Here is a 27,564-nt window from a genome sequence, read left to right on the forward strand (position 1 = left end):
GTTTATTCCTTGAAAACAGAGGTAGAGCCCAGGTGACGAGTGTTTCATCCGTAAAGAGATGGGGTCGGCTAAAAGTCAATGTATTACAGTCACTGATCAAAAACATGATTTGATGATTTGTCCTAATTTCCCTGGTTCCAAAACAATGTCATGTTCTTAACGAAATCGCCCAATTATGGGTCTTATATGGGCAGATTATATATTGTTTTACCTCGCAATTAGCTGTGTGCAAAATGCCACTGCACATGTAATTCCAAAGTATACTTTTCTCAAGCACCTTCATTACTTCGGTAATCACTGTTCGTATATTTTTTCTACTGTCATGAATTGACTAAGTAGCTCTTTTCAGCAATTTGATAGGATGCTAATATCAAACAGGCAGCACAAACAACACACTGTTAACGAAACTGTTAACCCCAAAAAGCTAAAAACATCACTTGGGGTGACAGAAGAGACTGTTAGGCACGTTATCTAAGGGGAGATGAATCATGGAAGGGAAAGACAATGTGCTGTAATAACTCTATTAGCATCTTAAAACAGGGGGAGCTACTTAGATATCCGTATGTCACTTTGTAAATCCTAAAACAGTTGCTCCCTTCTATGGTCTGCAAGGATTTTTTTGTTAATAGAAGTTCGTATTCAATCAAATGAGTTTGGTTGAATTGGCCAAGAATTAGCTCCCCACCCCTTTCCATTTGTCAACAGAGGCAGTAAACGTGAGTTGTCAGTTTCAAGGTTTAACGGCAAAGCTTTTTCGGTTTGTTGACCTTTATGTGGCCTAACATAAGTGTACAGTACACTTTAGGAAGTCATAGTTTACTATGTGCGGCTGGAAAATGTGTCGGTGGATGAAAGGGTTACCATTCAAGTCCAATGCAGAGATGTAACGATCACATCATGCATTTGGAAAGGGTTAGACCACAACTCATTAATAATATAGACTGCGTGCCCTTTGTTTTCCACTTCCCATCTGGTGTGCCTTAATTTGACACTGGCACTCCTTTTGTGACAGCAAGAAGTGTAACTGTCGAGGTTGGGGCATCTGAAATTGCTCTGGGTCCGTGTGACATTGTGCACACACGTGTTTCTACTGAAGGTCTATCCGCTAGTCGAGACGGACGATTACTTTTTCAGGTGAGAACAAGAGAAAGACAGAGTGACAGAATACAGTCACACTTGCATCAGCCTCAATGCCTTCAACAAGCACCTAGAGAATGTTTTTTTTCTCCTCCCAATCTTTAATTCCATCTGACGCAAATAGAAGGTTAGTAAAACAAAACAGTTATCACTCACTCACAATCAGACAGAAGGGCACACAGACCAATTTGAGCAAGAAATTTACAAAACCAAATATACTATTCCCACTGGAATTTGGTACCTGCACACACACGCACACACACACACATACACGTGTTCCTGCCTTCCCAGACTCAGTGGATGAAAACAAAATGACACACCACCAAGGAACCTACATTATCTACCTAAAATGTTTAAACCCTCCAGATCTTCCAGGACTATTAGCTGGTCAATACGGGCACAGGAAAGGGATGCAGAAGATTCTGGAGAATAATTCGCCAAGGGTGTTCCAGGAGTTCCTGGCGTCTGTGCTGTGGTTTATGAAGATATCAAACGTGTTGATGAGGCAGAACGAGCCTTTTAATTCACTGGCTGCTGTTCCTCTTCCTGCTGCTGCCGCTGTTGCTCAGTTTGTGCCAAGGCGGGTAGCATACTGCAAAACACAGGCAGATGCCAAGCAGTTTTAATCTGCTGTGAATTTACTGGATTGACAGTCACGCAGAGCAAAGGAGAGAGAGAGGGAGAAAGAGAGAGATAGAGTTAGACAGAGTTTGAGATGAGGAGAGGGAGAGAGAGTCAGAGAGACAGTGAGTAGGACAAAAAAAAAGAAAAAAAAAGAAAGATTTTTTAAAGATGTAAAGCATCAAGGGGAAACCAATGGCAGGTAGGGAGAGGGTAGGACTATTAAACTGAAGAAGCACCCTTCATATTTTCTACTAAATTTGACTCTAATGTTGTGAATTAAAAGTATTCTCATCTCGACTATTTGGTACTTTTACAGTCACATGTTTGACGTACAGACGGTCAGCCGAACCAACAAGATATTGTTACTTTGGATTTTATAGATTCCAGTTTTGTGCTGTTAGAGGCTGATGGGTGGTGGGAAATATGTTGCATGAGGAAAACACACAAAGAGTCATCTTAACCAGCGCATGATGCTCTGATTTTTTGTGTGTTGCTTTTACCCCGGCAGCCATAATGATACCTGAGGCCTGATAGGGCTGTAAGTGGGCGGACCTTGTGCGGGAGTAGTGCACTTTAGGGTCCCAAAGTTTACCAGCGAACACCCCCCCCCCCCTTCATTTTTGTTCTTTCAAAGCACATCAAGTAATTGCCACCTGTATCATCCACAGGGGCTGTGGAAACACATCGTCTCTGGCAAAGCCAACTGAGTTCACGGGGGCGGTTGGGGTGATTGTGGCCATAGGCAGGCAAAATAACATTAGCTAATGGGTTAGCACCATGGAGGTGATGGGGGGGATAGAGTTGATTGATAGTGTTGTTTGTCCTTTCTGCATTCGTTGACTTCTTGTATAACATTGTTTTTTGGTCTGTGTTCCTCTGCATGTATGTTACGGTGATGTTGCCAGTAAAACAGTGTGCTCGAATGACCTTTGACCATTTGCTCTCCTGGAGTGGATTACTGTCATGCGTTTTAATGAGGAACAGAGGAACAGCTGAGACATTCTAAGAACACTGAGGGTGTATGGTTGTACAAAATAAAGAGGAGTGGGGTGGCGTAGGTGGGGGGGCAACTAGTTTGCTTACACAAGTCCATAATAAATACTGGTAAAAGTTCCAGGTGCAGAAGGAGGGAGAACACAAGAAGGAAGTTTGAGTGTCAGTGGAAGGGGGACCAGACAGCATCAAGGAAAAACGTGTCACAGTCAGGGCAGATTGGAATGAAATGATGGGAATGTTATTCAGGCCTACGTAGAACGCAGATTTTTTTTTAAACAGGTTTTTCATCCAAGACAGAAAATGAAGTCTTGGATTACAAATGTTTTCTTTTCCCTGAGAACAACAAAATATTCATAAAGTCTCTTAAATAAAATCTTACAACTAGTACTATAGTACTTGGAGATGAAAAAACAACAGACTAAACTGAAGTCTTCAAAGTTGCTAGGGTCTGTTTTAACTACTGCTGGTGCTCAAAGTAAACAAGGTTCTGTGTGATCTGTCAATCAAGTGGTAAGAATGACACAGCAGACAGATGGACAGGAAAGCGATCTCAGAGGCAAGTGGAAGAAGTTCAAGGAAGCGTTTGATGGTTGTGGGATTCTATGAAGGTAAAAATAGGTAAAAATAGCACCTAAGTCTTATCCTTTGGATTTTAACTGAGGCATCTCTCTGTCTCTCACGGGATTTCCCTCTGTATCTCTTCAGTTTTCATTTCCTTTTCACCATCTTTTCCTGAGAATAGGTAATTTTGTCCGACCTAGTTGGAATTGGTCTTGCCCCTCTCTCTATTGTGTGAAGTTGTCTTGACCCAAATCTCTGGCTTCACAATACTCCCTCAATGAGAGACAAGTAGTACCTACATTGACTCTCTTCCATTCAAACCCTTTATGCCAAAGAAGGTGCCACCTACGAAGGGAAACAAATGTGCACATACACTTGCATACAGGTACAGTAATCGTCCTGTATCTACTGCATACAAACATTGATATGAACCCGTACCGTCTTCATCTTTTCTTCTGAGATATATCTGACAGCCTGGAGGAATTGTTTGGGTCATTATCTTGCAGTAGGATGAACCTTTGACAAACTAGGTGTCTACCATAGGGCAGTGATTCTCAAACCTTTTACACGGTGTGCCACCAGAATAGTTGTTTCTCCAAGTACCACCACTATGATTGACACAGTACCTTAGGCCTACCCTATTCAGCTACTCACAGTTCATGCAAGAGGCAAATGTATTTCCAGTGAGCCTTTTTTAATGTTTTATTGTAGAATGTTGTCAGTCACAGCCACGCTGTACAAAGACTTCCAATTCAATTCATCTATTCACAAGACCTTCCAGTTTTCATCTACTGCTAGTGCTTCATGGCCCAGGCCAGCCTCTTTTTTTAAGCCATTTTATCTCTGGGTTTCTTTCTGCGACTCAAGCATGCAGCTCGAAGTCTTCTCGCCACAGTTATAACTGATACTTGCTTACTTTGACCAGTATTGTGCTGTGCTTGAAGCTGCTGACCTGTGAGATGCCTGTGAGACAGCGGTTGACTTTCAAGAAACGTTCAAAAAACTTATTATTTTGTTGAAGAACTCTTCCCGTGAGATGTTTCTCCAGCTTTCTGCTGCTTTCTGAAGGAGTTTGAAACTGTACTGACTGACACCTCAGCTTTTCTGTGTGCAATTTCACCCAAATAAAGGTGACTTGCGTGGGGGTAAAACCCCAGAAGACAACATGGGAGAAACAGGATTTCCTGGGCACTTATGTTCTTCACCTATCAATAGAACTAGTCACTGGATACTAGTTAGTATGTTCTCATGTGAGTTTGCTATTGATAATAGTTGATTGTGTCTATGTGTCAGGCTGAATAGATGTCTACAGTCAGAAGAAAGTACTGTGTAAACGTCTCTTGTGATGACGGCGGATAGAGCTCCACCTATGATCTCTCTCTGCCCTGAGAGTGGTCACGGGCTGGGAGCTGGGAATCTTTCTCTGAGACTGTTGCAACACCATAACTGCCTGACTGTCAATATCTATGTTTACATTCTTGTGCCCTATAAAAGATGGTCCTCCGGCCTTCAGAGCGGAGAGAGACATGATGGAGACCTAAGCCTGGTGTTGTGTTGTCATTTATTTTCAGAGGTTTGGTTTTCTCACCCAATCTGCTGATTGCTTATACATACTTATGAAAATCCATAACTCAACTGAACTTAGTCAGTCCGCTAAGGAAGAGACAGAGCAAACACTTTCTTCATCAACAGCAACAGAGGATCGGCTCGTACGCTTTCGTCTGACACGCTGTTGTCACAATGGCAATGTTCCAAAGAACCTATGGTATTTTTAGTTTTGCCTTTTAAGTAACTGCCAATGCTAGTCAAACTACATGATGGCAAGGGACAAAAGATTGAAATTGATTGGCCAGTGAAATTGAAACCGGCTTTAAGGCAAGCCGTCCGGAACACTTGCCCCTCCCTAGACTTTTTTCATAGACTGTTTCCCGAGTTTGTCCCTAAACCCCCGAATTGGAACCTGCCGATCAATAGGCTCCGATGCGCTTGACCTTTGTGGCCATGGCTATTTTTCTCCACTCTGGTTTTACTAAAAATAAAAATCCTTGTTTTTCTAAACCACCAGTTCAATTGAATACAACTTCTAGATCAGAAATATACCCTAGGGGGATCTCATTACAAAGCTCTTTCCCAACCCATTTTAAAAGTCTAGGATATGTAAGGATGGTTGTGTGTGTTTGTGTTTAGTATGCAAGGTCTGGGGTCTTTCATAGTATACAGAACATGATAAGATGCTGTCAAATCCTAAAATGATTTTATAAATGATGATAAAGAGTATTACGTATACACCCATTGCTCGCCAAGCCATGTATTCTGAGAGCATTATGATTACTAATTATGTGTGCATGTGTGTTTCTGTAAGATTATGTATGCTATTATATGTTAATGTATGTGTGTGTATTTTTGTAGGAGTTCTTGAGCGTATTTGCATGTGAAAGTGTGTTTGTAATGTATTAGGTGACTCACCACCAGGGCACATTTGATTTTCAAACAGCATTAGTGGGTAATATTAAACCATAAAGTATTGATTCATACAGCAGAGTTAATCGAGATTAAAGCCAGATTCGTCGTGGGTGGGAGATGGGGGTGGATAGGCATAAAAGGGAAAAACCCTCTGAAAGCACTTGATTCAGTCTTTGTTGGGCCTCATGTGCATTTAACCTCTAGCTTATGGGCGTTCTGTCGAGGACACCGCGTGTGTTTTGTGCGTGACCGAAAGCACTGGAACCCACTGGAAGAAAACAACAAGGGGATGTTCACCAGGTGTGTTCTAATGAAGGTAGATTCTTTTCAGCGGGATGAGTACAAGCAAAACGGTCAAACCCCCACACCTGTGTAATGGCAACTCTTGTCCCCCCTAGATGAAACACAACAGAAATTAACCGAGCAGAGGGTAATTGTGCTACTTCTCTCCTCTCTCCTGCCGAAAGCTGGAGAGACAGAGGGCCCAACGGCATATTGATGTCTCTACAGCTGAGGTGTTCCAGCAGATTGAAAATCAAGAGGCGAAGTGTAGTTATGGTCCTGGCTGATTAGAACAGATCAACACTATTGATTTCCTGTACACTTAGATCACCTTATAGTATTTCATTTTGAAGGCGCAAAGTGCCAATGGATGTTATTGTCAAGCTTATTTTGACTTAAACTCTTTTCGTGTTCCTCCAGCTGCCAATATGAGCAAAACGAGCAGATAGCCATTCTTATTTCTACAGACTGGACTGTCTCATTTTCAATGGATTCAACCATTTAGGAGCCGTGTGTAATAACGTTAACCAGTGTTTACAGAGAGAGTTAGACTGTTTGAAGATCCCTGTATGGTGCTGGGGACGGTAAACAAAAGGTGTGCTGAACACCACTCAAAGAGTTCAATAATTTGATGATAATGAGGTGTGTTGGTGTTGTGGCATAAACAAACCATGTGACCCCCCAAGACCGCTAAGGGAAGACTGAAAAAAAACCCCGGAATAAACGACTGCTGGTAACACTGATTATTGCGAGAGAAAGAAATACTAATTGAATACCTAAATGCAGGCCACAGCTGAAAAAGAATGGCCTTTTAAGAGCTGTACTTAGAGGCAGATTGGAATTTTCTTTCACCCAACTGCCCGAGCAAAAAAGCGAAACTCTTCCCATTCTGGGAGCGGTAGCAATTTTGTGGACACATTTAGTTTGTATCCTAATCACACCCTCCCTATCATGCTGCACAGGAATAAGAGCAGAGGCATTCATGACTACCAATAGAATTTCCCCCCCAACCCATGTGTTGCAGTACGATCATCTCAGCTGGCTGATTACAGGAAGAAAAAAAGTGTTGAAATACTTCTCCGTTTGAAAATTTATCCAATTAGTATTCTTTAAGTTGAAGAGGAGGGAAGAAGAGAGGAAAAGAACAGAGGCAACAGTAAAAAAAAAGACTGGCTGATTTGGCCAAACTATAGACAACTGTGAATGTTTGTGACTCTGTGCACCTGAGAGAAGTAGAGAGAAGGAAAGGATAGGAGGGGGAGAAGCGGGCTGGTGGTGGGAGGGTGTTTAAGGGTCTGTCTTGGTGGTTTAAAAAAGACAACGAAGCAGACTGGGAGAAAGACAGAGGTGGTAAGATTACGTCAAGAAAGACAAAAGGAGAAAAAGCAAGAAAGAGAGAGATAGAGAGAGAGAGAGAGAGAGAGAGAGAGAGAGAGAGAGAGAGAGAGAGAGAGAGAGAGAGAGAGAGAGAGAGAGAGAGAGAGAGAGAGAGAGAGAGAGAGAGGGGTGTGAGCATAAGAGAGAAGGAGACTTCTGCCAACTAACGACACCTTGGCAGAGTGGGAGCGGGTAAGCAGATGGCCTATTTGGCAGGATCGCCCGTCTCGTGATGATGTATCTTCAGACGTGCGAGGGAAGGGCCTAGGATTCGGCTTGAGGAGAGGCAGCGCCCGCTTGCGCAGCGGCTTTCCTCCGACCCGAGCCGTGATAGATGTTGCCTTTGGCTCGCTAAGTTTTGTGAGCGGCAGCGAGCCACAGTTGCTGTAATGAGGTTTGAAGGCTAATAATGCCTTCAAATTGGGCTCATGGATTCTGGTTTTACTTTTCGTTCTGTTGGGAAGTATTTGCCTATTCGACTCTTTGGGCATTGGTTTCCAGTCTGACCAGAGACAACAATTGGTCATTTGTTAATAAACCTTGGGGTAACTAATGTGTCACTCATTTCAAATGTGTTAGCCATTAGAGAAACACATTTTCAAAACTATGTGAGACATGGTCGCCAACATGACCATCCGTAGGTCATTACAGGCAGTAGTGTTTTTAATCACATGTCAAAGGCCCAAGTTGCAAACTGACTTGATTTAATTGACTGAATTCATCATGTAGGAATTGCGTGCTACCTTGCTTTCTGCTGCTGTATTTTACATTTACACACTGTTCTAGCCTGTGCAATCACATTGTAGATCCTCATCTCACCACATCTCTTTTCATCTGGACCTGTTCACCTGACCAGGCTGTCATTATGAGGTGTTTGAAAGGCGCCAGATTTTTTTCATCCTGCCTTCTCAGGGACCACATTTGCAGTAAGGTGTTTGACCACCTTACTGCAAACCCCTGCTCCCGTAAAAAAAAAGAAAGAAGGAAGTTTCCCCTTTAAAAGTGGTGGTTCGTGAGTCCCCAGCCTGAGGGGGAGAGGGGGGCGACCGTGAACCAGCAAACGCTCAAGCCCTGTTCCCGTCCCCACAGGGGCCATCGGTGACAATCTGGCTGCTCACCTCGCCCTTCCTCTCCCTCCTCCCACGCTCTCTCTTTCTTGCCACCCTCCACTTCTCGGCCACCCGGCCAAAGTCAGCTTGTCCCCCGGCTCAGAAAGGACTAAACCTCAGTCTGTTGCTTACTTTGAAAACACAATTAAAATGATGTATTTGTGGTGTTTTATTTAAGGTAGAGTAGGTGACTGATTTTGCTTGTACTGTTCATTGTTTGTGTGAATTGTTGAGTACCTGCTCGTTGCTGGAGTGAAATAAACACATTTAATTGGTTGTGGTTTCACTCCAAAACAGTTCCCCAGAGTAATGGAAAAGATGGTGGGTCTGTCCATTCTAAATATGCACATGATTTATGAATGTTTGCTCAGTTAAAATGAACATAAATGCTGTTAGCCCACATTTGGAATCTATCAACAGTTCAATCCCCCCCATAACGACATGCGAGCAACACAATTCCCTTCACGGCAGGTTCGCCCTCCAAAATTTGAGTCAATTTTGGCAGGGGCAGTGTCCATTTGCCCTTCCCCAGCAAAAAGACCCCGATTTGGGGTGAGGTGAAGTGGTGAGGGAGGGAGTTTATGGAGGTCTGGTGTGGTGCCATTGCTTTGACCGCCCGTTAGGGCCGGAGGGCTCCCAACAGACTGGGCTCAAGAGCCACAATAAAATCAGTGGACAGATGGAGGGAGGGAAGCAGAAGAGGGGAAAATAGAGAGAGAGATGGAGGAAGGGGAGGAAAAAAGAGGGAGGGATAAAGAGAGAAAGAGAGAGGAGGAGAAAAAGAGAGAGAGACTTTAGAGGACTTCTCTGCTTCATCTCCCGTCATGAAACTTTATCCAGTGGGCCGTACTAGTACAAGGTCAGTCATTAGGTGCAAATCCAATTAGTTGGAACATGACAACAGCCCTTTGGTCAAAGAAACAAGATAATATGTCCTTTAAAAAAAAATCTCCTGTGTATCTGTGATAGTCTGAATATTTGAGAACAGTCGCTCAAGCGACTGATCCTTGTGCATGTTCTTATGTGCATATCTGCTCTGGCCATCTACATTTGAGTGTTCAGCATTTGTGTGGGCTTGTGACTGTTTGTATTACTGTACATTGTGTGTGTGTGGTCAATTGCTGCCAAGGGATCCCAACATACTCCCAAGGCCTGGGATCAGGCAGTGATGGTGTAATGCGATGGGATCTGTGCAAACAGCAGGACGACCACCGGCGCGGAATACACTCACCCATACACACAGTACACGCTATCTGCACTATTAACCTCCATGCACAAACAAACATAATGGCATATATCATACACTGCCGCACACACACAATCATAAACCATTGCTGCAACTCGTAAGTCATGACACACGCAGACATTTCTTTGCTTCAGTCATGTAGCGTAAATTCACGCCCACTAACATTGTCTTACTCATAGGGCTAGGGTTATTGAGTCATGTGCGTGCCTATTACGTGTGTTTGCAAGCCATCGCATGACTCCAGGGTAAACACAGAAACTGAACTATGTTACACTGTATGGTAACATGTACCGCAAACACTGCACTGCAGTACTATGTTGTTTTCATACACAGTAAGAAAGTAAGAAAGAAAGGAGGAACGATGGAATGAAGGAAAAAGGGAGAAAAAAATAAATAAAATGATCTAAGTTACAATCATTGAAAGTGAAACACTTACGATGTGTAGCATGACATAGTCTCCCAAGCCGGGGGCACTGTCTATCCTGACCAAGATCCCATCCTTGAGCGAAGTGCTGAACCCCACGGTCAGTCGGTCCGTCCTGGTGCTGGGTCTCTCATTGGCCGGCCACCTAAATGTTATCAGCCCTCCTCCTTTCCCAAAGATGTACGTTGTCCCGGCTGAGGAGAGAACAGAAAGGCAGAGGAGGTGAGTTGAGAGGCTCAGGATAGCAGCTGGAGACAGAGCTATGTCAAAATGAGGGTAACATAAGGACACCTGTCAAAATACTCTCTTCAGCAAAGAGTTTGACGAAGGTGTGAGTTGACTTATTTTTCTTCCATGTTAGTCTTTTGTGGTTTGTTTTCTTGAACAACCAGCCTTCCTGTCAAATCAGATTTCACCCTTGAGAAGCATGGCTATCTCTTCCTTGCCCGCACAAATTCACACACGTATGCACATGCATGCACACGTGCCATACAAACACACACAGACGCACACACACGCACACACACATAGAGATGGCAGGATTGAGTGCTGATGGACAAACAACAAAATTAGTACATGACAATGCAGAAGCAGAAACGCTGTTCATTTTTAATAGCAACAGGAACCAATTCTCCACCCATGCCCTCCAGTCATGTATTAAACATCGGCAACTGATGAAGAATGTGTATCAAGAAAAAAGGAAAAGAAAATCCATTAAAATGGCTCCTTCATCTGATCAAGTTTGGCCAAGTAGGCCAAAAACTTTCCAAACAAACTATAGGCCTTTTCTCACACATACACAGCCTTGCCTAGTACAATATGGTCTCAAAATAGTTTTTATGTGTAATGTTCATACCTGGGTCAGTAAAATCATATTTCACCTGCTTATTCTTTCCTTTTAGCACCAAGGGGAAACACGGTGACCTGTACGATAAATATAACTCCCAACTGCCAAAGCAGAAATCCAGTTCACAGGCAAAAATGAGCAAATTTGCCAAACCACAATGTTCCCCATCTTTAATATTGAATCAATGAAGAGGTAATATGTGAATGCAATTATAAATATGAGTGCTCTAAAATAGTGGAATTGCGGGTTTAAGTACAGTGTGTTGTCCGTGAGTACGTGGGTGTGTGTGTGTGAGACTACGTGTCTGTGTGTGTTCGCTCTAAGGCGAAGGGCCAGCTGGCTGTGTCGTGTCCCCTCGAGTTTTGTGTCAAGTAGAACATCTGGCCCTGAGTTTGAACATAGCCACTAGAAACACCTCGAGGACACGGTGCTTTCAGTTCCCTCACAACACTTCACCTTTTCACGTGACCATGTACTGTTGAGAGAAAGGAGACATACATTTGAACAACTTGCAACTGTTTTGCCTAACATTCCTATGGTCACAAACATATCTCTTTTTATCAGGCAACGAGATATTTTCTCATATCAGTGAGATCTTTGCAAAAACTGTGTAATTTGAGAGTTGTACGATAAGGCCTGTCACAATACAGTCCCTAGGTTAGTGTATGTTCCTATATATATATATATATATAGATAGATAGATAGATATATATACACTACCGTTCAAAAGTTTGGGGTCACTTAAAAATTTCCTTATTTTTCAAATAAAATAACTGTTTTTTTCAATGAACATAACGTTAAATTAATCAGAAATACACTATACATTGTTAATGTGGTAAATGACTATATTAGGTGGAAACGTCTGGTTTTTAATGAAATATCTACATAGGTGTATAGAGGCCCATTTCCAGCAACTATTACTGTATGTGTTCGAATGGTACATTGTGTTTGCTAATTGCCTTAGAAGACTAATGGAGTCAGGTGGCTGAGCGGTGAGGGAGTCGGGCTAGTAATCTGAAGGTTGCCAGTTCGATTCCCGGCCGTGTCAATTGACGTTGTGTCCTTGGGCAAGGCACTTCACCCTACTTGCTTCAGGGGGAATGTCCCTGTATTTATTGTAAGTCGCTCTGGATAAGAGCGTCTGCTAAATGACTAAAAGTAAATGTTATGGATGATTAGAAGGATTAGAATTAGAATGCCAAAGGTCTGCAATGTTGTAATAGCTGCAAATGGAGCATTATTTGACGAAAGCAAAGTTTGAAGAACCAAATTTATATTTCAAATTAAAATAATTATTTCTAATAATAATAATTAAACTTGTAAATGTCTTGACTATATTTTCTATTCATTTTGAAAGTTATTTGATAAATAAAAGTGTGAGTTTTCAAGGAAAACACGAAATTGTCTGGGTGACCACAAACTTTTGAACGGTAGTGTATATGTACATATTTATATATATCATGAGTCTATGTTTGTAAGTCAGAAAAATCAAGAATCAAAATTACTTCAAGAGTTGGAACCGATACAAAAAACACTAAAAAAGTGAGTTTCTTTCCAAATTAGGTATTTGGTTGCTCTCCAATGCTAAATAATGAATTCAATCATTACACAACTAATTAATGAAGAGGCCCTTGGCTCTGGAATAGCCTTGTCAAATGAGGACCTTAAAGGTTTAGGGATAGAATGAGAGAAGTAAACATTTGAGGAAAAAAGCGTATCGTTCAATTACACGGTAGATCAGACGACAGAAACTGAAAAAGTATGACACTTTTTAGGAAATGAGCTTACATCCATTCACTTATCTCAGAGTGGAAAGAACAGGTGAAAGCCTCTTTGAATTTTAAGATGAACATGTCCCCAAAAGAATGGCAAAATATAGGCTTGATAACTGATGGCCGAAGCAATGGAAGCAATTGTTATCCTCTTTCAGTTCCACCCAGAACACGGAGTCGGTTTTACATTCGGCCAGCCAGCAGAATGACAAGATTGGGTTGGCCGGTGGCCAAGTTCTTGGGGCGACAGACCTCCCAAGCTCTGGGGTGAGAGGGTCTGTCCATGGCTAATAGCTTCATGGATGACAAACTCATTACAGGCTAATTACCACATACAATATTGTTTGTTTTAGTAACAGAGAAAGCCTTGGCGCAGTCCCGACAACTAAAGGCCCCATGGTTTTACCCCGCTCCTCATCTCTCTCCACTGGCTACCTATCATGGCTCGTATCAGATTCAAGACCCTGGTATTGACCTTCCGAGCAGTGAACGGGACTGCACCCGTCTACATCAAGCCTCTCTTGCAGCCTTACACCCCCACCCGTCACCTACGGTCTTCTTCAGACAACCGCCTGGTGGTACCACCGCTCAAGACCGCCCGGTCCAACACAAGCTCTTCTCCTGTCTGGCCCCCCAGTGGTGGAATCAACTCCCCACCTCCATCAGAGACACTGACTGTCACTTACTTTGGTTGTTCACAATGTGTGATTCATGTTTTGGCTACTCGCAATGTTTTGTGGCTATCTTGTTGTTATGATCAGTGACCTATGCACTTTGTAAAGCTCTCTCTTGGAAGTCGCTTTGGATAAAAGCGTCTGCTAAATGAATAAATGTAAATGGTTTAGTGCAGATGTCTGGGCTGGATGTCACAAGAATGGAGGATGCTACATAAATGCAGGGTGCACTAAGACAAAACATATATATATATTTACTCAACAGTAATGTAAAATTGCCGTGTGTATGATAAGTAGGATGCCTGTATACACATTTAAATTTTTGTTTTGGATTCTGGATTAAAGATGATTAGAACTAGTATTAAAGACACACTATATGGTAATTGTATTGTTAATATAATACAGCATGTAATATTCCATATTGTGTGTCACATCCTACTATATCCACCTATGATTTTGAAGCCCAGCTCAACTGGAAGCTTGTGTTATTTCCAACTGTGAAAAACGTTTTCAATTAAGGCAAACCATCAGTGCCCAAGTAACACTGGGTTCTTTTAGCAATCAGTCACAAGCATAGACACGCAATGGCGCTGAAGCTTTTAAAAGCTATTAGAAAGCGTAAATGCGACATCTGATGTGAATGCTAATGACTGAAATACCTTTCTCATAAAGAATTTCAGGTAAGAGAGGGCATGCTGTCAAAGGAAATGAATAATGTTAACAGTTTCATCTTAAGAAATACCCCGAACCACTAATAGTTCCATGGAATAATTATTTTTTTCAAAATAAAGATATGTGTGCCTCTAATTAAGTCATGCTAATGCATTAAGTAACCCTCGATATTAAAACCACTAATGGGGATCACAGCCTGACAAGAATTCAGAAGAAGACAACAAAAAAAAAGATACAAGGTGAATGTTTTGCATTAATTTGCGCTGTCGACAACCTCAGCCATGCCTTCCCTTACAGTATTATAAGAGTTTCACAATGGCACTCTGAGGTGGGAATGCTTTAAATGAGCAGGGTAAAAAAAGTTTGGCTTATCGTCACTTCTTTTAAAAGTTGTAGGAGCCCAAAGATGTGACATGAAAGCCAATGTATCTCACGGAATGATCTCTATGTGCAAGCTTGTGTTGAGGTCTAACCAATGCAAAATATGGCCAAAGATAGGAAACATTCTTCAATCAGAGTGGGAAACAAGATGGTGGACTGGTGCCGTGTGGAAGCCCTGGAGAGCGATATAAGGGAATCAAAGCATTACTAGGCCCCTCCTTCTTCCTGGAACTTCTACCTAAAGTTCTAGCCACGGGCCGAAATAGAGCGTCCATCCACTTGAACATCACATGATACGATTTCCCCGTTTCTCTGAATTTCTCGGCGTGTAAATAACACACATAGCTAGGCTGGATCACCGCAACACCATGCATGCAATATGAGAACGTGCGGTGGTTCGCTTTGAACCGGATAATATCAGATGTTCCGACCCCCTGTGCGCCACTCATTTCCATTGGATAGTTGATGGATACACACACACACGCACACACACGTTCCGCATTCCTGTAGTATCTACGATGGAAGGCTTTAAGCAGTTCATGCCCCCTTAAGGGATGATCTCGAGAGTGGAGCAGAAGTGTAGCAGGAGTCTAGAGGTTTGACATCTATCAGCTGAGCAATTGGATTCCTGCACTCCTTAGATAAGAGACTGATTGGAGTGGGAGTTTAAGAGGGAGAGAGTTGAGAGTGGCACAAGAGATGGTCGGGAAGAAGAGTTTCGAAGGAGAGACAGAGGGGGAGGGAGACAGCGACAAAATGACACGCCCGTAGCCGACGTAGCTGTTGTACGGTCAGCCATTTTAAATGAATCAGCAGTTAACATGATTACAGGGACACTGACGCCTTTGAAATAAGGTCAATTAGACACAGACACAAAAGAAAATAACGGCAGTTGTACTGCAAAGCTATGCTGGATAATGATGCACGGAATATGATTTGTATTTTCATAATCCAAACAATGTCCATGTGTTCAATCCAGGGAAGGATCCAGCAATGGAATTGGACTTGTTTTTCCCTAGAAGTGATCTTCCTTTGCAATCGACATTAACCCCAATCTTCTGTCCTTTGCTTCGATAAATATACATAAATAGAAGCTAAACTCCCGAACTCTTGCTTGACACTTTCCCCCCAAACAATGCTATTGTAGATTCTGTAGCTTCTTTAAATACAAGCTCAAAATAGATGGTGAAAGCAAGGCGGGGGGGGGGGGGGGGGGGGGGGCAGCCCTAAAGCAATACCAAATGTGTCACCACGGCAATGTAGCATCAGAGGTGATAGAAAACGAGATAAACCAGGGAGGCTGAGAGTGGAGATGGGATTTTGATAGAGCAGTCTTTCAGACACCACCTCAAGACCTCCAAAGAACATTCTTTTCAAAGAAACGGTGCCGCCGGTTTCCAGAGGTCTGTTTACCCTCTGGAAGGAGGTTTAGTGTTTGACAGAGACTGTGTTTGTTAGAGAATGACAAAAAACTGTCATCTATTACCTTGCATAGGCCGCCCATTACCAGTAGTTCCAATTATACGTAACAGTTACAGGATGTGACCTGTATGTGACAGACAAAGACTAAATTTCGATATGTCCTTTGAGGTAAATCAGAAAGGCAGCAGAAGACACGGAAACTAGTCTTTCCGGTTTCTTATCTCTGGTAATATTAAATTGTAAAGTCATGGTCTTTAAAAGGACGACACGTTTTTGTCTTTCATGCAATGCACCTGTTTTTCAAAATCAATTGAAGTTATTGATTTCTTATTTTACTGAAGCAGAGGTCAAGGTAGTTCTGTCCTATGAAACTGAACCAAAAATGTACCTTTAGATGCTAGGACTGCTAGGACAATTACTTGAATTGCTATGGCACTTACTTGACCGTAAACTTAACCGATTATGTAATGGTTATGTAATGGTTGATTCAAAGCCTTGCTAAGTGACAAAGGAATCCTTGAAACACAAGCCCAAGCTGTGCCAGTCTCTCATACCGCTTGATCAGCTGGGTGCCTTTTCTATTGTTTACAAATTGTCCAGCCCAACAGCTTGCCTTGCCATCTGCACAAAATGGCTGCCAGAACTAGGGTTGGGGGAAGATGAGAAAGACTGTGATGATGGCATAGGCTACGGCACAATGTGCTGTTCACTGGCTTCCCCACTGAAGTCAGGTTTGCCCTGGGACTGTAGAACTGCTGCTGTCATGCTTTCCGTGTCTAATCAACAATAGGTGGCTTCAAATGGGCTGTGGCGTCCATTTTGAGGCAGCTGGAGCCAGTTTATTTTAAGAGAGAGAGAGAAAAACTGTCAGCAGTTTCTTCCTAGGAATGCAATTCTGGGTACACTGCTGTTAGGAGAGGTACTATGAACCTGTTAGGAGGTGGTAGATTCGATGTTCTACTCATTTCGACAATTAATAAATCTCTCTATGGCAAACAATATCATATTTAACATAAATGGTGAGAATTAGCATTCAATTAATCGAAGTATAAAAAAGTGTGTAGGCTATATGGGCCCCCAATAGAGAAGTGGATTTTAATAGCATGTAGGGCCTACCTCTTCAAATATAGCCTACCTCTTCAAATATAGCATTCTCTCTCACAAAACTCTCACACAAACATTTCTTCCCAATCATTCATTCCTTTTTGAGAGTCCATGCATTTTCATCTCCAATCGTGTCACTGTAAAGAATGTCTGTGTTGACGTACAGTACGGCCATAGACTCAACACTTTTTTTTAAGGCTAAGGGCTCAGTTCAAATTCTCCACTTGCAGTGTCTGTACATTTGGGTGAACCTGTTCATCTACGGTTCAAGGGTTTGAATCCTGTTTACATAATGTGACGGAGTGAGAAAAGGTTCAACGAGGTTGAGAGAAAAGGAGACTTTTCCTGGACTTCTCCTCCACGAATGAAGTCCAGCGGCAGAAAGCAACCGGACTAGTCGCAGTAGTTTGGAATAATTAACGGAGCACAGCGAGTTCAATCCTATCTCCTCGGAAATTGAGAGTGACGGGTAAGGTCGACGTTCCAGGGTGCAGGGAGAATGGCTTCTTTTCAGAAGGAGCCGTCAATCGGAAAACGATTTTCCGATGATGGCGGGAGAGAAGTGCACGAGTGGAGATACCGCCTGAACCGATGAACTTACTCACACCTCACAGGCAACTGACAAAAAAAAAACTATGTGTTGTGGATTTGCGGGTCTGACTTCAGTTAGATAGACTGTGGGACAGAGATAGAGAAGGTGGAAGAGCTCATTACTTTCTTCTAAATGTTCCCCATCTAGCCGACTGATGAATATTCAAGCTGTATCCATGGAGGGCCTACATAGTAAACCTCAGTGAACCTCCGTCACATAAAACGATGCGGCATGTCTTTGCATGAATTGCGAAGAATATTCCCAAATCCTAACAGTATTGCGAAACACCTCAAAAGGTTACGAAACGATGGCTATACTCACTTGAGAGATAAGCAGTAGGCCTACTCCATTTAGCCAACAATAGAGAACAGCAAATCAGAACTAACTCAAATCTGGCTCGTTTCCTACCGCAGACAAAAGGCAAGGCAACAACTACGACCAAGCTTTCTGTCTGATAACGCTACTCCTACACTCTGTGTGACACTGATTGTCCACCCTCGATAATCGACCATTATTTCTACTTTTACACTCACGCAGGCTACTTGCCTATAATTTGACGTCCTATCAAGACCAAACTCTCAAATTACTAGCGGACCTTTTGTAGAAGGTGCGACCCTGCTTCTTTTAAGTGTGTCCATTTTAAGCGGTGATTATACACGGCGATCTGATTTAGGACGCCTTTTTTTTATAAAGGAACCTATTGTATGGCAACCGAGAACACAACTGCTGGAGCTGTCGTACTGTCAAACAGATATGATAGATATGAAGATATATAATAAGAAATGTAAAAATTAGTCAACTCAAAAGTAAATAATGCCTTTCATCTTGGAGAACTCGTTATATGAAAAAGTACTATTCCACCAAAAGAGGAGGATTGGGCTTAGCCATTACTGCTGTAGCAAAATTGATTTTATTTCATTCATTGTGCATGTACAGTACTACGTGTCAACTTAATGTCTATCTCCTTGGATTTATCTGTAATTGTCCAATAAATCCTCATTACTCTGGGTTTGCAGTGTTATTAAGGACTGTGCAGGTAGTCTCACTACACAGCATGCAGCACATACAATCACATTTGTCATGCACACACAAACACATGAAAGTTCATATTTATATCCAGTATAATCGCCATGCGTGTGTGGGTCTGTGTGTGTCGGCCAGACAGTGTGTTTGTGTCGGAGAACTGGTTGGACTGAAAGGTCAGTCAGGAAAATGCAACCAGACCCTCTCTGTCATTTCGCACCAGTTGAAACCTACACTGGCTGTTCCAATGTTGCAGTTAGCTTATTGCAAAATAAATAGACAACCTTAAATCCATCTCTTATCAGAATTAGTCATTGGGGCAGAGTCTGTATAGGATGGCAATATACAGAAAGACAAAGAAGCACAGAGGGAGATATTTAGAGAAAGTTAAAGATAGATAAAGAGATAGAGGTAGAAAGAGAGAGAGAGCGATAGTACAAAGCGCTTGGGATAGTATAATCCCTGCGCCTGTCTGAGTCACTCAGCATACCCCCCCCTCCATTCTTTCTCCCTGTCTTTTTTTCTCTCTCTCTCTCAAAATGTCTCCTCTTCCTTTATTCAGAGTATGTTGGGCTCAATGTTGTGGATCAGAGGGCTGGTATGAGGCTGCCTGATGTTTATCTCCGCAGGGAAACGGGGTGTCTTTTCTTTCCTGTATTCCAATGCTTCGGAGATGGGGTTCCTGCAGTGCAACGAGCCACAGGGAAGGGGGGGGGCCCACGTGACACTGGTGCCCGGGCTGCATAGTCACTGCTCCAAGAGTTCCTTTGAGCCGGCTTATCTTGACGCTTTCCGTTTGATAATACGGGGACCAGGTGCTGGGAAGTCAGGGCTGTCGCAGAGAGACAGATAAACGGTTGTGTTGTTGGTGTGTGTTCTATGGCGCATGCTGCCAGTATTGTCCCCTGCAAGCAGGCACACACACAAAACGCACACCTACCCACAGTTTCTGTCATCTTGGCATTACGGGTAGAATGCTCTCTGTCAAGCAAAAGAGAGAAAGAGAGAGAGAGAGAGAGGGGGGGAGAGAAAAGGAAGGAGGGGAAGAAAAGAGAGAATGAAAGAGAAGAAGGAAAGAGAGCAGGTGCTGTGTGTGAGCCTCTGATAGTGCTGGTCTTTGTGTCGGGGCCTCCGCTCGGTTAAACAACAATGACTCCACTGCCGCAGTGTGTGACCACACCTGCATGTGTATGTGTCTGTATTTGAGTGTGTGTTTGTGTGTATTTAGCGTTAATGTGCCAGTGTAGTTGTATCGTGTGTGCGTGTGTGTGTGAGTGTGAGGGAGAGACAGTGTTTCAGTGTTAGTGTGAGGGTGAGACAGTGTTTGTGTGTTAGTGTTTGTGTGTGTGTGTGTGTGTGTGAGAGAGAGAGAGAGAGACAGTGTTTCAGTGTTAGTGTTTGTGTGTGTGTGTGTGAGAGAGAGAGAGAGAGAGAGAGGGGGAGAGAGAGAGGGAGAGAGAGACAGTGTTTCAGTGTTAGTTTTTGTGTGTGTGTGTGTGTGTGTGTGAGAGAGAGAGAGAGAGAGAGAGAGAGAGAGAGAGAGAGAGAGAGAGAGAGAGAGAGAGAGAGAGAGAGAGAGAGAGAGAGAGAGAGAGAGAGAGAGAGAGAGAGAGAGAGACAGTGTTTCAGTGTTGGTGTTTGTGATGCCAGCCTGCTACTCTTCCTTCATTCTTTTTCCCCCTCAGTCTCTTTATCCTCTCTCCCTCTTCCTTCTCTTGTGTGAAAGCAGTCACTCTCCTAAACCCTTTCTCCCTTTGAAGCTGTGCTTAGAAGAAATGGATGAGAAATTAAAGAAAGGAGGGACGGCGGCTTGCAATTGCACATGAAAGAAGGGGAAAAAACAGAGTTGCACAAGGAATCCATCTGGGAGGGGGAAACTGCAGGCAGTGCGTTCGACTGTGAATAATACATTGACTATGTGACACAAGCCTTTTTTGGGACAAGTCAGAAGGCTACATCTATCAAACAAACAAGCACACACAATCTGATGGGTTCATGGAGCTTTTCCGCATGGAAGTCAGACCGGAAAGCAAGTCCAGTTTTGGCGCAAGTGATTTATCCTTTGTTTTGTGTATAACATCGCACACTGGAGAAGAAGAGAAAAAACGGCGCTGAAGGAAGTCCTTGTGTGTGCTCACATGACAAAAATTCATCACACGCGAGACAAAATAATGTGGATGTGATGATACATGATGAACTGCGTGCTGCGTGTTGCGTGTGTCCGTGTACCATGCTACGAGTGACATCGTTAATTCTCCATCACTCCGTGCATAAATAACTGTCAGCGTACAAAGTGGCACTCGGTGAACTGATTACATACATGGATGGTCCTGTTTTTCCGTGAGTGTGCGTGTCTATACCTGGGCGCGTGCATGCGTGTGCGAGTATGAGGTAGGTCCGATGTTCTAGCGCTTGTGTCTTTGGTGGTGTGGATTCCAAACATGGCAGGCGTAAAAAAAAAAACATGTCCAGAGCTGAGGTACGTTGGAAGGGAAAAGTTGGGCATGAACCTATCTACTCACATCAATGCAATGGGATGGGCAATTCACGATGCCTTTGTATCTGGGTTACAAGGAACGTGTTTCCTCATTACTAGGAAATCAAGCGTGAACACACGCCTTTGAGTGTGTAATTCAGGGTTAGGGACGGACAGGGCCGGAGTATATAATGATTGATAGTCCGCTGTAAACTCACAGTCTAAAACGCAAAATTAGCTGTTCATAAAAGCCGCATAGTGTGAAATTGCTGTGTAGTGTGAAATAGTTGTTTTTAAACACATTTCGATGTAGAAATAGTTTTCCTATACGGTTATGAAATATTCTCAACAGACCTTGGTTGAATGTGTCCTATACTTGATAGATAACCATTCTATAACATACCATCTGCTGCTAAATCTTTATTAAAGATGATTTTATCTTGATTGTTAAAATAAACCTCCAAAGTGTCTGGTTTAAACTGGGCTTTGATAAAGTTCTCATTAACATTAATTTCCACACTCTCCAAATCCTGTGATTGTGATTGGAGCCCTATCTTCATCAAACGAGTAGACACGAGTTGTATAATCCTCTTACATCATGTTGTTGTAGAGACAGACATTGCATTTAATGAGACAAGTTTGAAGTTTTGTGTAACACAATAATAAGTCCCTTAGCAATTTTTTTACATTTTAGTTGATCTAAAAAGAGAGGTCCATCTAAGCCTTTATCACCAAGACTTCTATACTTTTTTATTTGCTTCTCAAGTGGCATTTAATGACATGAATATCTTATTTGTGCTCGTGAACATATCATTAGTGATGTTTTTGGGGTCACTGAGGGTTTCTGGTCTTTCAACGTCACAAACAGTCACCCAGCCAAAGGATACAAACAAATTGAATCACTGACAAGTGTCTTTTTGATATATGCAAAGAACATACCAAAGCCATACAGTTAATCAGTGTAAAATGTCAAACATGACATACAATTGGCCGCATACAAAAAAAAAACTTTGGATACCAATACATCTGGAAAATGAGCGACACCTAATGCAAAGTGTCTTCTCACAAGTTTATAATAGACTTGTTTATGAACTTGTTTATGAACTTTGCTAAACATTGGCCCAGAAAAGTTAGTAAACATCCCAGAAATACTAATTTCCATTTGCTGAAATACAGAAGGAGGAAACGAGTAGGTGTATGAGTGAGTGAGTGTGTGTGTGTGTGTGTGTGTGAGTGAGAGAGATACAGAGAGAGAGAGAGAGAGAGAGAGAAAGAGAGAGAGAGAGGGAGAGAGATACAGAGAGAGAGAGAGAGGGAGACAGAGAGAGAGAAACGGGGCAGTCTGCCGAAATGAGGCATGTCCCTTCCCAACAACACCCAACACACTCGCGTTGAGGACTCACATTTATTCAATTCACTTGGATTTATGACATCATCAGTCACACACCCCGTCTGAACTGAATAAGTCAGTTATGGGTGTGCCTCTACATCCATCTTCCGAAGCCATGTGCGTGTCTATCCCATTCCAGTGAAAACTGAATCATGGCCTCCTGGAGATGGAAATGGTGGGAGAGTGACATAGAGATGTAAGATGAAGGAACAGCCAAGTTGAAGGAGAGAGAGAGTGGAGGACTCAAGAGGCTGAAAAGAGGGCCGCAACAGACACCTAGTGTGTAACCCCAAATATACCTTCAAACCCCTTTCCTTCTCCCCACACACACACACACACACACACAAACTGTGTTTGTAGCCAATGTGACTACCACCTTTAACAAGGACATAACAACGCATGATTGCGCATGCCGTGATTTCAGCCACTTCAATGGGAAATGGAAAAGCACACCAAAACAATGCCGGTGCGGTTCATTGGACGCCGCGGTGCGCTCAGCTGTGAACAGTGCAACCGTCAATATGATCCGAGCGACTGGTTAAAAACAGTAGGATGGTATATTGCTGTAACCAAACAAAATAGGCCTCCTCAACTGATAAGACAACCTAGATGGATGTGGAATTAGTGGTGTGATACCGATTTGGGGAGACGAACATGCCAAGTGTAGACCGAGAGAGAAAAAGAGAGAGAGAGCGAGAGAGAAAATGGCAAACAGAAAAGAGCAGAAAGGGAGAGAGTGGGGAGAGAGTCTATGTAAAATAGGGAGAACAGTGACAAAATCTCTTTTCTTTTTTTTTGCAAACTGAAGGAAAAGACAAGAAGGAACAAGACAGAGCACCAGGGAACCGCATCAACAGTGAGTCATGTCGGGAACTAGAACCCCCGCAGCTCCAAAACCATTCGTATTCCAAACCGAGCTAGGTGTTGTGGTCGCCTGTAGATAAGACAGTGACAGAGCCAGTACGAACATCAAGCAGTACAAGAAAACACCAAGAGCAGCCAGCCTTCTCATCCCATCACCCATTGTGTTCGTCAATTCAGCCACTGGACTGTTACTCACATAGCCTGTACAAACTAAGTAACCCTGTTCTGCGTATCATATAGAGACACATCAGACTGTGTGTGTGTTGACTGTGTTTCCTGTTTGTTTGTTTTTCTGGCAACGGGGGGTTTCTGAAAAAAATTATCGATTTGTGTTGCCATAATACAGAGTTAAAGCTGTTCTGGACAGTGATGAGATCAACTAAAATCCCCATGTTTGATGCTGTAGAAACGTAACATTGATTGATTGTGCAGGCTAGAGGTTAGAATGCAGCATGTCCCTACATGGTAAGGAGAGTCGAGCACTACGCCCCATTATCTGAGGGGGTGTAATCTGTTTACACTTCTCATGGGAAATCTTGTAGATAACAAGAATCATCACACTCAGGGGATAGGAACGAGGGGTGTTGCCAAAGTTTAGAAGAAGAAACCCATAGAACGAAGGCCAAGAAGATGAGCTGGTTCTCCTTTTCGGAGAATCTGTGTCCTCCTCTGGAGGAAAAAGGGAACAGGGAGAGCAGGTCAAGCTGACCGTAGACCATAGTGCGTGGGTACACATTGCGGCGTCATTGAAAGGTGAATGACCTGGGAGAAAGTGTGGGAAAATCTTGGGAGAATTATGGAGGGCGGGGACTTCCCTCATTATTGACTATATCATGTGTTGGATTTTAGAAGTCTCAAGCTATTTATGTATTCCTGTATCAACTGCTGCATTGCTGAATAAACCATCAAGTTGCCTTGATTTTGAAAGATATTCCACGCTGACTCTTTTTGACCCGAAATCCTTCTGACTAAAATATCCTACAATGCCTAGACAGTTTTATCTCTGAGGGATACCACACTCTCTCCAGTTTGATCAATATAGATCGTTACTGCAATATTAGTTTGAAAGTGTTTTTCATTTTCTGCAACAACTCTTTTTCATGGTCATTGCTTTTGTCAATGGACTCTGAATGTATCAGCCACTGTCCTTCAGGTGTGTAACGGCTAAAAGCTGAACACCTCTTCCAAATGCACCAGAACATATCTACAGTAGACAAGTGATGGAACTGGAAGTGAAGGACATGATATGGCTGATTCGGCCATTTTGGCCCATCGGGACATGTAGGCTGTCACTCCATTGACCTGTCACACTCGACACGTTTGCTGACAGGGAAAAGTAGCGTTTTGGCCTGAGTGCTTCGGGCCACTGCAATGTCTCTGACAGACTGGCGGCTTCCAGGAATTGTTCACACGTGGCCACTGCTCCTTTGAGGTTAACAGGTGTGTTGTTATTCTTTAGGGAAGGGGAACAGTGAGCGATTGATGACAGGATTAGACAGAAAATACTTCAGTAATGTAAAAGGAATAATTCAGTAGGACTCTTCCAGGTGTTTGTACTTGAATGATAATTAAAAAAAGATATACTGGAATAATGATGATTGTTTTCATATGCAACTGTGTAAAGTCATGCCAAGAAACGAATAACTCAAAATGCCATAACGACTATAACTATAACTAATTTAAGGGATTTCATTGATTTAAATATCACCATGTCCAGTAGCTCAACCACCTGCATGTGGCAGGGCTAAACACACACTTATATTATTATTATTTACTATGTGTATACATTTTGCTACAATCCATAAACGGTGTAGGCTAACCATTCTTCTTTTAAGTATTCTTCTTTTAACTATAGGAGGACATATTATTACTGTTTATGTAATAATATTTAGTTGTTACTTCCTGTACCATACTTTGACAACATACTGTTACTTACTGTTTAAGTCAATGAAATAAATAGAAAAAGAATAATCCTCCACCTACCATGGACTATTCTGTTTTCAGACCTGTCAAACCTAAACATACTCGTATTACATGTACCTAATGCTGAGGTAAAAAGGAAGAAGTGTATGCAAGTGGAGAGCATTTCATGGCAGGCCTTGTTTTCCATTTGATGTAAATGCAGTGCACCCCCTGCTAACTCTGACTAGGGAAGTGCCACATGCATGAAACGTACTCTGGTTACTCATACTAGTCTCCTCAATATACATAAATAATCATTTGAGACATTTGGGATATACAGAACAGAAATTACATGGGGGTGCATTTCAGGGCAGGCCTTGTTTTCCATGTCCTCCTACAATATTTATTTGAAATCCCTATTTGAGAAGTGGATACATGAAGGAAACAGAAAGAGAACAGAATCCGTGTTGACAACTTGATGCAGAATGGGAACCGTAAGCCTTTGTGTAAAGGGTATGAACAACTTGGCTCAACAGTAACAGTAGCAGCTTCTAGTTAGCGGGATAAGATCCTCCTCTATATCAAACAGAACATCTTTAAGTTGAAATGCCACTGTCATGGAGCCATGGTGCTTTGGTATCAAGATGTCTGACAGTTTGCAAGCCTTCGCTCTAAGGCTTTGTGGATCATTGCTTAGTCACTTCCAGAGGCCCCTCTGGCTCCTGCAGCACGGCTGGTGCATGTCAGGGTGAAACATGCTAAATGATTCTCGTTCTCCCACAGCTTCAGAAAACCATTATTGGAAAACAAACCTTGAAAAAAAGGAAACCTTAGAACCTTGTTTTAAAAGGAAACCTTAGCAGCTGTCCTGTTTTGCAGCCCACCTATGATGATTTTTCTTTTTTCAGAGCCGATCCACTCTCGGCGCAAGGGAGGCTAAGCTAGCACGACCCTGATAGCAAACACAGTCTCTTCACTTTTTTGCACCAAAGATACTTTCACAGATTTACCCAGTGAAATAATCCTTTTCTCCCTATGTTCAATGCCAACACACGTAATTGGATGGCACATTCATTAGCAAATGACAACAGCTTACACATGGTAGGAGTGTCATAATGAGGGAAGGGAAAAACATCCTCTTTCCAATGCCTTGGGGTGGAGATGGAAACCAAACAAGGAATAAATAGAACCATTGTGGATAGATCATTGTGGATTGTGTCTGGATCAGGAAGGGATAAGCATGTTGCGCTTATTTCTCTTGCTTCTTTTGGGAATTACATAGATGCCTGAACCGTCGTAGGTAACGAATAGCTCTCGTAAACTGTATTGGCAAGATAGTGTCTTGTTTTGCGTGAGTGCACTTTTGGAACAAAATAAATTGGAAGCTTGTTGTTAAGTTTCTCTGTCAACTCAACAAGTTGAGGTAGCTTTGGCTTCATGGTGTACGGTCATAGACTCAAATCTTGCCATCACATTATGTGACTTACCTACTTCAGAGAGGTTTCTATTTAGAACTGGTCGGAATTTCCGGAGCCTTCTGCTTCACAGCCATCTCTGTCAAATTTTGTGTGTGGGCTACACTCAAGCAATTGGGTTTGGTTCAGTGTACTTGTCCTTTCACAACCCCAGCCACATATACGAGTTGACCTTTTCACAAAATCCCCCCATATTTCTTGTAAAGATTCGTGTTTCATGCTTTATGTCAACATCGCAACACTTCCAATGTAGCCTATACCACTTCAGCTCTCTGAAAGCCTTCCAGGGCAAGTTGGGAGTAGAAGTCCGGAAAACCAGACAGGTAAGACACTTATTACACGGCTACAAGAGCGCCAACATTGAAGTCAGAAGCCGTGAAATGGCCGACTTATGTCGAAAGAAGTGTGCCGATGGAAGTAGGCAAGAACTGCAAAAAAAGAAAACAATTGCTAACCGACAGGCTGTCTTTGTAATTGGACACATCCATGCTATAGCTAAAAGTACAAAACAAGCATGAAGACAATATGTCAGCGTCGCTTCTGACAACATCTAAAAGAGGAAGAAGGAACTATTAAGAAAAGGCAGTCAGGCTCAATTTAACGCAGGTGCCTGAGATCAAAGCGTCAAATCAAGATGGATGGTGAGATGCTTTGTCTTGATCAGCCCCCCTTGACACGCGGTAATCATGATATGTGGCTTAAACTGGCACAGACTGGAGTCTCTTAGAGGTGAGACCCGGCTTCTGTGACT

The 27,564-nt window shown here is 42.7% G+C and overlaps 1 protein-coding gene across 1 annotated transcript in view; it reads right to left on the reverse strand.

Moving 5' to 3' along the window:
* LOC136949126 (neurexin-3a-like) overlaps positions 1–27,564 on the reverse strand; it is a 168,129-nt gene that overhangs the window by 37,283 nt on the left and 103,282 nt on the right. The window contains exon 11 of the mRNA XM_067243334.1: positions 10,232–10,413. Coding sequence (XP_067099435.1) covers positions 10,232–10,413 — 182 coding nt within the window. The remainder of the gene's footprint in view (positions 1–10,231; positions 10,414–27,564) is intronic.

This window comes from Osmerus mordax, chromosome 9, assembly GCF_038355195.1.
Source record: "Osmerus mordax isolate fOsmMor3 chromosome 9, fOsmMor3.pri, whole genome shotgun sequence".
NCBI classification, from domain to species: Eukaryota; Metazoa; Chordata; class Actinopteri; order Osmeriformes; family Osmeridae; genus Osmerus; species Osmerus mordax.